Raw genomic sequence first — 12,246 nt, 5'->3', positions numbered from 1 at the left:
GGTTTAGTATATAAAGGCTTACACAAGTCTTCCTTCTCTTTTATGATCATGGAATTTTGGCTCAATATTTGTGTATTCAAATATTGATTAATACAGAGCTGTGTCAGAGAGCTAAATAAAAGGACACTAACTACTTGTACCACTTAAGATGTATAATAAAAGAGAACAGAGCCATTGAATTTTAGGAGGGCATCTGGATTAAAGTTTGATTATTTTTTATTTGATAAACATTTAACAATTGCATTACCTGCTGGTCATTAAGGTTCCCCTGTACTAAGGAGTCAATGAAAATATGCTGACTGAAGTTCCTCCCTTTTCGTTCTTTTATGATTTTCTTTAAAATAGATTCCAGTTGCATAAGGGCTTAGGGAAAAAAAAAAAAAAAGATTTTAGAATATAAACATTTGTGAAGGTTGAACTTTTTTTTAAAAAATAATTCCATACAATTTTACTATATGCAGAATAAAATTTCCAAAGGTAAAAGAGTAGTTACTAACAATAAAGAGAGCTAATTTGTTTAAACTCATCTACTTTTTCTTCCTTGTTTTTGTTAAATATAGCATACATACAAAAAAAAAACAAAAAAAATTATGGCAAACATATATGTACGGTTTAAGGAATGGATGATTATAAAGCAAACATCCACATCACCACCACCTAGGGCAAGAAGTTGAACAACACCTGCATCCAAGAAGCCTCCACATACATATGCCCCCACTCCCTTGATATTATGCATCTTCTTTCTAAATTCTGTCCTCTTAATTCCATTCTTTCCCCAGATCATGTCTCACTCATTTAGAAGTAGAAACAGATGTAGAAATAACTCCCAAATTCGTATTTCCAGTCAGGACCTCTCTCCCCTGAACTCTCATATATCTAAAAACCAACTCAGCATCTCCCCACTTGAGTATATGAAGCATATTAAACATAACATACCCAAAACGGAACTCCTGATCTTTTGTCCCCTCACACTGGATATTTCCCCAGTTTCCCCATCTTATTTCCATAACCTTATTTTTAGATACTCAGGCCCAAGTACTTGGTGGTGTCTCCCTCTCTTTCTCCCTCTCACCCTGCATCTAGTCTGCCAGCCAATGTTGGTGGTTCTATCTTCAAAATACAGTAGATAAATCGGACTTCATCAAAATTTAAAACTTTTGTGCACCAAAGGACACCATCAAGAAAATGAAAAGATAATCAAAGAATGAGAGAAAATATTTAGAAATCACATATCTGACAAGAGACTTGTATCCAAGATACATAAACAACTCTTACAACTCAACAATAAAAACTCAACTGCCTTATTTAAAAAATAGGCAAAGAACTTGAATAGACAAAAAAAATGCAAATGGCCAATAACCACACGAAAAGATGCTCTACATCATTAGTCACTAGAGAAATGCAAATCAAACCACAATGAGATACCGCTTCACACCCAGCAGGATGGCTAGAATCAAGAGTCAGATATGGTGTTGGGGAGGCTGTGAAGAAATCAAAGCCCTCATACACTGCTGGTGGGTAAGTAAAATGGTCCAGCCACTTTGGAAAACAGTCTGGCAGTTCTTCAGATGATTAAACATACCATGTTGTTGTTACTGTTACCTGCCATCGAGTCACTTCCAACTCATGGCAACCCCATGAATGCAGAGTAGAACTATGATCCAGCAGTTCCACTCCTAGGTATGTACCCAGAAGAAATGAAAACATATGTCCACATAGAAAATTGTAAATGAATGTTTATAGCAGTATTATTCATAATAGCCAAAAGGTAGGAACAATCCAAATGTCCATCAATAGACAAATGGATAAACAAAATGTGGTATATCCATGCAAAAGAATATGATTCAGCCATAAAAAGGAATGAAGTATATTCTACATCATGGACGAACCTTGAAAACTGTATGCTACGTGAAAGAAGCCAGTCACAAAAGATCACATACTATAATGATTCCATTCATATGAAAGTACAGAATTGGTAAATCTAGTAGTTGCTGAGGATTGGCAGCGGGGAGGGGTGGTGGGACTAGAGGTGTGATAGCTAAAGGATATGGGATTTCTTCTTGAGGTGAAGAAATGTTCTAAAATTGACTGTGGTGAGGGCTGCACATATCTGTGAATATACTAAAAGCCACTGAACTGTACACTTTAAATGGGTGAACTGTATGACATGTGAATTATACCTCAATAAAGTTGTTAAAAAAGAAAAGAAAGGATCAGTGTGAAGATGTAGAAAAGAAGAAAGTGTTTGCTGAGATTCCAATGCCAGCTTGGGAATAAAAGACTTTTTTTTTTAATGGTTAAATAAATACAGTAGATATCTTCATCACCTTCACTGCTGCCTGTCACCTTATCTAGGCCACATTCTCTCTCTTGCTTGGTTCACTGCAATATCCCCCTATTCTCCCTACTTCTGCTGTTGGCTCTTATTAGTCTATCATGGCAACCAAAGTGATCGTTGTAAAGTTTAACTTGGATATCATTCCTCTCTTCAAAACTTCCAGTGGAATCCTATCTCGTAGTAACAACCTAGACATACAATAATCTATAAGCCTTACAAAATCTGTCCTTCTGTCCAACTCTCCAGACCTCACCTCCTTTTATTTTTTAACTCACTTCACTCCAGCCATACTGGCCTCCCTGTTGTACCTCAAATACATCAGGAAGAATACCACCTCAAAGACTTTGCAATTACTTTTCCTCTACCTGGAACAGTCTTCCCCTGGAAATTTGAATATCCACATAATCTGCAAGACCGATTTCGTCTTGCAAGTGTTTGCTAAAAAGTCACAAAAATTTTTATCTTCTATGCATAGAATAGTGCCTGGCACATAGTAGGCCTCGATAAATATCTGTTGAAAAATGAATGAAGAGAATACTATGAAGCAATACTATTATATATGAAAATAATCCATTATTACAAGGCCGTCTGTACATTTAAAATTTACCCTCTTTACTTCTAAAAAAAGAACAAGGGAGAATAATTTTGGAAGGCTATCTTAAATGGAAACTTCATTTTTCTGTGTAAATTTTATTAAGTTGTTATCAATATCAAACAATTTTGAAGGTTTTTTTTTTACTCAATTTCTATACATTTTTATATTTTTAAAAATATCTGTATTTTATATCATGAAAAATACCATTCATTTTTCAACAAATTCTTATACTGTTGGACATTTCGGTTGCTTCTGGTTTTTCACTTGCAGAAAGAGTATTACAAAAACTATTTTCATGAACGCTTTCTTCTTTTAGATAATTTCATCCATTACTTACAGCTCTTAAAATGTACTGTCAAATTGCTTTCTTAGCCTTGTACTTTTGTACTTTCCATAAGCCCTATAGGATGTACTGGCTTTACAGCACCCTCATTCTGCAGTGAGTGCTAGAGTTTCTTTTACTAGCCAATTGCTTTTTCCTCTCTAGTTAGAAAAAAAAAAAACTTACACCATATAAAACATAGGGGAAAAACATAAATAACCTATAATCCCACCATTCAGAGATAACTCTGTTAAAATTGGGTATATACACCTTTGTCCTTAGTAAAAATTAAGAGTGACCAAACATACCATCTTCATATTGTTTTTTCCGAGTTGTACTTTTATCAAGCGACCCATCTAGAAAGCCTTTTCCAATCTCAGACCAAACCTGAAAATAGGAAAATATTTACTAGCTAGATTTTCTAAATAATACAAACTAATCTAGGCTAGTAACTGAAGAATTCCATTCTCACCAACAGATCTGACAATTAATCTGTCCTTTTTAAATGGGCTACACAATCACTGGAGCCCTGGTGGTGCACGGGGTAAGCCCTCAGCCGCTAACGGAAAGGTCAGCAGTTCGAATCCACCAGCCACTCCATAGGAGAAAGATGTGCCGTGCCAGTCTGCTCCAATAAAGATTTACAACTTTGGGAACCCTATGGGGCAGTTCTACTCTGTCCTGTAGGGTCGCTATAAGTCGGAATCGACTTTACGGCAGTGGGTTTGGTTTGTGTTTTGGACACAATCATTTACTCCACAGTCTCTCAGAATAGGCTACAAATATATTTTAATGATTTCAAACAAGGCACCCTTCAAATTAATTACAACTGGAAAGTTAAAACCTGCTTTTATTTAAAGGGACTAGGAATGGGAAGGAGGGGAGGATACAGCAGTATAATCAATTTTTTATTATAATGGTACCAGCGGATAAATAAAATTCACAGATAATTCCAAATTTTTATTTTACCTGAGATGTTGATAAATATTGGTTGAGATTCAGAAAAAGGTTAAAAATTAGTTTAAGGTTTAGAGATGATAAGCAGCAGAGGAAAAAATTTTAAGTTGATTATAATTCACAAGTTCTGAAACAAAACCTAATCATGGTGAAAGTAATAAAGTTTATTAATCAATGGATAAATATTTGAAAAATTCTTAGTATCAGTATTATTTTTATAACATACTTGCTAAGTATTAAAAAAAAATTCAGTCATGCATTTTTTACATTTCAAAAATTGCTTTAAAAAAGTCACTGCTTAAATTTTTTAAAAAGGCAATAATTAATTTTGCTTGCATTGTTCTTTTCAGCACAAAATATGGAAATTTCTATATGGGTAGTCCCTGACTTATGACATATTCAAGTTATGATGAACTGTACTTACACTGTCTTTTGGTACATATTATTGTTAGTAATATATATGCCAAGTATGTATTAAATATATCTGTAAGTTTATATGTAATGTTTCCAACCCCCAAAGACAAATAAAGATTGGATATATAAACATACTGATAATAAAAGGCAATAATAATGAAAAGTAAGCGGGGGACTACCTGTACCACAGAATCTTAAACTTTCTCCTTTAGAGACAAAGTCTGCATCATTCAACTACCCCACTTGAGGAAAGAATAATTTTAAATTCATCCCTAGATTTACCGTGCCATGATTCTTCTGGAAGCGAATGACTTCCTGGTCATCTTCAAAGGTACTACCCATTACCATCTGTGTAACAGACTTCATAGCAAAACCAAGCATATGCTGGCAGAGGGGAACATGCTGGGACTCTGGATAGGAGAGCCATTTAGCTAATAATTCTTCTGAAAGCTGAAAGAGAACAGAGAACCACAATGATTTACTGTCTCCTCTGGCTAAATCTTAGAAAAACTCAGCAAGTAACAGGAACTTCTCAGAGTCTCTTTGTCATTCCTTCATTCCCCAAATATTTATTAAGTCTCTTGTGAAATAAAAGCAGTGTCAAATAAAAAAGATGACAAGCTTTGAAATCAGAAAATCTTGGTTTTATCTCTGGCTCTGTCACTTAGAAGTAATGTGACTTTGGGAAATTTGCTTATTAACGTTTCAGAGGTTCAGGTGACTCATCAGTTAAATGGGAATGGTAACTGCTACGTCGCGTGGCTGCTGTGATAGGGATAATTATATCCACCTCACGTAACTATTGTGTAAGGATTTTGTAAGGTAACATATATAAAGCCCCTCCCATGACAGGAACTCAATTTTAAACTATTCCCCATATCAACTTCGTGAATTTCTTGTCACAGTACAAAGGACTAAATTTTGTAAAATGTAAAATAAATATTCAAAATGAAAAGCGTTAGCATTACATAGGTTTACACCAACTTCAAGTGAAGTATATGGAATATAAAACTTTTTTTGGAGAAAGGGAAGGGAGGCCTCAATGATTCCAAAGTATCAAAATTAATAAACTGAACAAGTGAATATACTTTTAAAACAATTCTGAGATTTGGGCAAAGTATGAAGAAAACAGAAAAACAACAGTTAAAATAGAATAATATATTTGAAAAATTAGTTTCATGTTACCAAATATCAAAGTGTGCTTGCTTCAGAAAATATTATTTTTCTTAATAAGCATGGAATTTTTGCCTCAAAACAATTCTAGGAAAAATATGTGACTTGTGACCTTCTCAGCTGTCTCAACTCCATGTACAGAAACAGGAAGCTTCCCAGGTGGCTTCTGCTGAAAGTAATTAAAAGCATGGATATTGGCCACGGTAGCAGTGGGATGATATATTTAAAGAGTTGATAAGAAAAAAAAAAAAAAAAAACTTATCAACCAAGAAGTCCATATCTGGTAAAACTACCCTTCAAAAATGAAGGAAAAATTAAGACATTCCCAGATAAAAACTAAGGAGTTTCTCACTAGTAGACCTGCCCTACAAGAAATGCTAAAGGCAGCTGTTCAGTAGTATTGCATATTTGATTTGTAAATCCTCTTTTCTCTCTCTCTTTTTTTCCCCCCTGTATGATCTAAAAGAAAAACACATTTAAAAATTATAAAGTTATATTAATGGGCAGACAACGTGTACAGATATAACTTATGACAATAACAACATAAAGGGGGGATGGAGCTATAAAGGAGCAGAGCTCAGGTATTTTATTGAAACTAAGTTAGTATTAATTCAAACTTAATTGTTATAAAGTTAAAATGTTGATTGTAATATCCAAAGTAATCACTATGAAAAAATTTTAAAATTACAGAAAAAGAAATGAAAAGGGAAACAAAACACCAGAAAAAAAATCAATTAATAACAAAAGAAAGCAGTAATAAGGATCTGAGGAACAAAAAAGATACAAGACCTAGAAAACAAACAGCAAAATAGCAGAAGTCCTTATCTGCTTATTAGTAATTAAAGGTAAATGGATTAAACTCTCCGATTAAAAGGCATAGACAGACAGAATGGATTTAAAAAAAAAAAAAAACCAAACATGATCCAACCACATACTGCTTATAAGAGACTCACTTTTGATTCAAAGACACAAACAGGTTGAAAGTAAAAGGTTGGAAACAGATATTACATGCAAACAGTAACCAAAAAAGAGCTGGAATGGCTAAACTAATATTAGAAAAATAGACAAGTCAAAAATTGTTACAAGAGACGAAGAAGGACATTATGTATATTGATAAAGGGTTCAATCCATCAAGAAGATGTAACAATTACAAACATATACACACTCAAGAAGAGCCTCAAAATATATGAAGCAAATACTGACAGAATGGAAGGGAGAAACAAACATTTTCCCAATAGTAGCTGGAGATTATAATACCCTACTTTCACTAATTAAACAGAAAAATTAGACAGAAGATCCATATGAAACAGAGTAACTAATAAATCAACTAGAACAGACAACTACAGAACATCCATCAGCAGAATTCACATTCTTCTCAAGAGAATATGGAATTATTATCCAGGACAGACCATATTTTAGGCCACAGAAGTCTCAATAAATTTAAGAAGACTGAAATCATACAAAGTATCTTCTCTGACCACAATGGAATAAAACTATAAGTCAATAACAGAAGGAAACCTGAAAAATTAACATGTACGTGGAAGCAAAGGGTTTGGGGAGTACTGGCAATACTAGAATAAGGCTGAAGGTTTGGAGTACTCCCTTGGGGACACAGAACTGTCAGATAGCACACAGGGTTCAGCTAAGGATCTTTAAGGACAAAAAGGAAAAGAGGCTAACTGGTATGGATTAGTTTTGTTCTCAAACTTTGTAAATCATTTGGGGAGCTTCTTTAAAACGTCAGGTCCTCCCTCCCAGAGATTCTGTTTCAGTAAGTTTGAGTAAGGGCCCAGGAATCTGCATTTTTAACAACAGGGTGTATTTCAGGTGGGAAACATTGGCTTAAAGTCTGGCCTGAAAACAAATGACAAACCAACTGATAGAGCAAACATCTTCAGGCTCTCTCCATTCTCATCATTCCAACAGTCTAGGTTTTAGGATTTTTGCTTCATTTTCTTTTTGGGGTGTGTGTGTTTTGCTTTTGTTTGTCTGGGTTTTTTGTTTGTTTTCTTGTTTTAGAATTTCAGGAAAATAAAAGTCAGCTTACAGAGACAGGTAAGAAAAGAGTATCAATGAGTAGTGTCTGGGTCCAAAAAGCTTGCGAGTACCCATCTAAGATACAACATTGTTCTCTTCTTGTCTGGAGCAAGAGAGAATGAAGGAAACCAAAGACTAAAAGAAGAAACTAGTCCACAGGACTAACAGCCCACACAAACCACGGCCTCTTCTAACCTGAGACCAGAAGTAGATGCTTCCTGGCTACCACTACTGACTGTTCTGAGCAGAACACAACAGACGGTCCCGGATAGAACGGGAGAAAAATGTAGAACAAAACTCAAAGTTCTGAAAAAGACTAGACTTAACTGGACTGATAGAGACTAGAGGAACCCCTGAGACTATCGTCCTAAGTTACCCTTTGAACTTGGAACTGAAGCCACTCCCAAAGGTTTCCTTTCAGCTAAATCTGGCTTATAAAATAAATAATATCACCTGTGAGGAACGTGCTCCCTTAAACAATCAACTATACCAGACCAAATGGTCAACATTCACCCAAAAGCAAAGATGAGAAGGCAAGGAGGGGCAGAGAAGCTAGTTCAATGGAAACAGAATGAACAGAATAGAAATAAAGACAATGCTGACACGTATAAAAATTTTAACTAATGTCACAGAACAATTTGTATAAAAATTGTTAAATGGGTACCCAATTTGCTGTGTAAACTTTCGCCTAAAATCTAAAATAAAATATTTTTAAAACTTAAAAAAAAAAAAGAGCATCAAAGACAGGATATGTCAATAGTCAAAAAGTCAAAAAGTATACTATTATCTCTATTGTGTTGAACTTGAGGCCAAACTACTTACCACCTTACCTTTAGCAAGACAGCAAAATTACTCTGCAGAGAATTAGTCACACCATTTTCATATAATTTTTTCCTCATGTGGTTTTCACTTGCACCCCCACTACCAGCCTGATACCTCAATAATGACTTTAACATAGTTTCAAAAGGGTCCGCTGAAAGAGACAAATGGAATATTTCTAAATGAACAATCAAAATAATAAAAAAAAAACTCCCCTTCCCCCGCAAAAAAGAAAAACAATAAAACTTCTCCAGCAAGAGAATAAAGAGACCAAGGGAAATAAGTGATCGTAGGTGAGAGCATGGCAATTTTCTTTACAATTCCCTTAACTGTCTCTCCTAAAAATAAACAGTACAAGCGGCAATGGAAATTGGCAAGAATACAACATCCTGACTCAGAATTCCACTGTAAATCATTAATATTTCCATTTTCTACCTATGTGACTACAGGTAGGTTGTACTGTAATCACGTAGGTAGAAAACAAAAACCAAAACAAAAAACCATTCCACTGATTTTAAAGCAAAATGGGTACATTTGTGATCACGATTACAATTAAAATTAAATAACTGAATTTAAAAATTTCTTTTTTTCTTAATTCTTTTTAAACTTTAATGATAACATTGTTTTCACAAAAAAAAGTACATGCTCACTGTAAACAATTTAAACAATACAAGAAAACATGAAGAAGTAAAATTCATCCTAAACTTCAACACACAGCGACACTCACTGTTAACATTTTAGAGATTTAAAAATCTCATTTTTATTTGCACCCCATTGATTATTAGTGAGATTAAATATGTTTTCATTCGTTTATTGGTCATTTTTATTTCTTCTTTCTTGAACTGCCTTGTTTTTGTTTTTTGCCCATTTTTCTATGAGGGCATTTCATTTTTCTTTTCTTGTTAGACTATGTGTGTGTTTATTTACCTGTATTTATATGTGTGGTAAATATTTTCCCTTTGAAACTTTTTCATGGTGTCTTTTTACTTTACTGGAATGTAATAATTATTTACTAGATGTTAAGGATATCAGATATCAATTGTTCCTCAGTTCTCGTGTGGCCGACACTTGCCCATCTCGTTTTTTTTTAAGTTGCTTATTATTGTACTGAAAGTTTTCATTTTTATATAGGTCGATTTATCCATCTTGTGCTTTATGGCTCCTAGGTCTTGTGTCATGGTAAGAAAAGGTTTATCTACGTCCAAATTTAAAATCTTTAACCATGTATCTATTACTTTTATGACTTTCTACTTTAATCATTCAGAATTTATTTTGATATGAAGAATAAGGCAGGGATGGAGATTTATTTTTTTCAATATAGCTAACTAGTTTTCCCAAAACCATTTATTACCTTTACCCTTTATCATAAACTGCTATCTTTACCATACATACCTGATTAGTCTCCTGGACTACCTATTCTACTCCATGATCTGTCTAGTCCTATCACAGGACAAGAGTCTTTAAATCGCTCTAGCTTTATGACACACTTTACTATCTGATGGTACAAGTATTCCTCTCATTACTATTTCTTTTTTAGGCTTTTTTTTTGGCTGTTTATGTACATTTACTCTTCCAGATGAACCCTGGAACTATTTTTTTCAGGTTCCAAAAAAAATCCTGTTGGAATCTGCATTGGGATTTCATTGTATATCCATAAATTGAAGAAAAAAAATAATTATTTTACAGTATTTTGTCTTATATGAGTTAACAAATATAAAGACTTTAGCACAATGCCTGGCACATAGTACAAAACATCCAATAAGTTATCTATTCCTATCTACTACCACCCATCTGTCAGTTCATTGTACTATGGTGGCTTGCATGTTGCTATGGTGCTGGAAGCTATGCCACCAGTATTTCAAATACCATCAGGATCACCCATGGTGGACAAGTTTCAGCAGACCTTCCAGACAAAGACAGACTAGGTAGAAAGCCCTGGTGATCTACTTCCAAAAACTAGCCAATGAAAACCGTATAGATCATAACAGAACACGTCAGGGATCAATCACTAGAGGGCACCATGTTTCGTGACACAGACGGCCAATAAGGGAATGGGAGACCCTTAGTGAGATGGATTAGCACAACAGCCTCAACAATGGACTTGAACTTGCTGGCAATTGTGAGGATGATGCAGAACCAGGTAACATTCTGTTCTTTTGTATGTAAGGTTGCCAAGAGTCAAAGTCAATTCTACAGCAGCTAACAATAACAACATTCCTATTTAAGAACAACGTATAGTTCTTCATTCATTAGATATTTATTCTTAAGAAATAAGAATCAGCTAATTAGAAAGAAAATTACACTTACATGTCTTATTGGGGTTGATATGCTGCTTCAGTACATCAACGGTCCCCAAACTAACCACAAGGTGCCTGCCAAACCAGAAAGAGACCACGGACCCGTATCTCTCATGCAAATTAACCAGGAACTCGTGCAAACTTCCACTGTTGACAATATCTGGAAGATTACCGTCTCTGAGAAAAGACCATCATTTAAAAAAACAATTAATTTCACTTGGAAGAATCAGAAAATCAATACCTGAATCTGAATTAACCGTGTCAACAGATGAGAACACAGGTGCATGAAATTCAAATTACTGCAGAATCCAAAACTCCATTATATTTGACTTCTCGCTATGTTTCTACAGTTATATAGTTAGATATGGATTTGTCTGATACTTTGAAAATTTATCATCACTTGAATCCAAATAAAAAAGCTACACAAGGAACATCTGAGTCAGAAACTGGAAAGATATCCAACTTTTGCAGTATCTCATTCTATCGATGGACATCATAAACCAAAAAACCCATTGCCGTCAAGTCGATTCTGACTCACAGCAACCCTAAAGGACCAGGTTGACTGCCCAATAGGGTTTCCTATGCTGTAGTCTTTATGGAAGCAGATCATCACATCTGTCTCCCACAGAGCAGCTGGTGGGTTTGAACCACCGACCTTTCAGTTAGCAGCCGAGCACTTAACTACTATGCCACCAAATAAAACAGCTACAAAAGGAACATGTGACACAGAAACTGGAAACTATACAACTTCTGCAGCACCTCATTGTAAGACATCAATGGTTATCATAGGCTGATGAAAATCATCACATCAGGTATGGCAATTTTTTTCTTCTTAACCTTTTATCTTAATCCTGTCTCTCTATTTTCTACTTTCTTTGGCTAGGAAAAATGAAAGCAATTAAAGGTTTTGATTTACACAGCGCTCTTTTCTTTTCTTAATAAAGTTTTAGGTTGTAGGCCCAGATGTAAATTTAGAATATATAAAGAAATTAAATAGGCTGAGTAATATAAAAATATGGCTTAGTTTGGGTACTAAAAATGATGGGTTGATTCCACTTGATTCCAAAGAAACAATTCCTCACGTTTCTTCAGTTGGCGTAATCCCCGGAATCCCCGCAGCTTGTCTGGAAGCCTTAAGAAAAAATTAAAAATAGTTTAGTATAATGAATTATCATACACTCCATAAGTCAAATGTGTTTTCCCAAGACATCTGCAGGACCTTAAAAGATGGCTTTCCAATTCAGTTGAATCTAAGAAATTATTTCTACGTTAAAATATAAAAAATGACTTTTGT

General features: G+C 34.6%; 1 protein-coding gene across 2 annotated transcripts in view; it reads right to left on the bottom strand.

Annotated features, from left to right (window-relative positions):
* Positions 1-12,246, bottom strand: part of LOC101349885 (cytochrome P450 20A1) — a 33,964-nt gene that overhangs the window by 15,972 nt on the left and 5,746 nt on the right. For both annotated transcript variants that reach the window (XM_004378243.3, XM_023733010.1), the window contains exons 2-7: positions 12,035-12,084; positions 10,963-11,129; positions 8,667-8,809; positions 4,909-5,076; positions 3,564-3,642; positions 248-363 (exon numbers count right to left, since the gene is read on the bottom strand). In XM_004378243.3, coding sequence (XP_004378300.1) covers positions 248-363; positions 3,564-3,642; positions 4,909-5,076; positions 8,667-8,809; positions 10,963-11,129; positions 12,035-12,084 — 723 coding nt within the window. The remainder of the gene's footprint in view (positions 1-247; positions 364-3,563; positions 3,643-4,908; positions 5,077-8,666; positions 8,810-10,962; positions 11,130-12,034; positions 12,085-12,246) is intronic.

This window comes from Trichechus manatus, unplaced genomic scaffold (genome assembly GCF_000243295.1).
Source record: "Trichechus manatus latirostris isolate Lorelei unplaced genomic scaffold, TriManLat1.0 scaffold00056, whole genome shotgun sequence".
NCBI classification, from domain to species: domain Eukaryota; kingdom Metazoa; phylum Chordata; class Mammalia; order Sirenia; family Trichechidae; genus Trichechus; species Trichechus manatus.
This window is presented reverse-complemented; position numbering and strand designations above follow the sequence as displayed.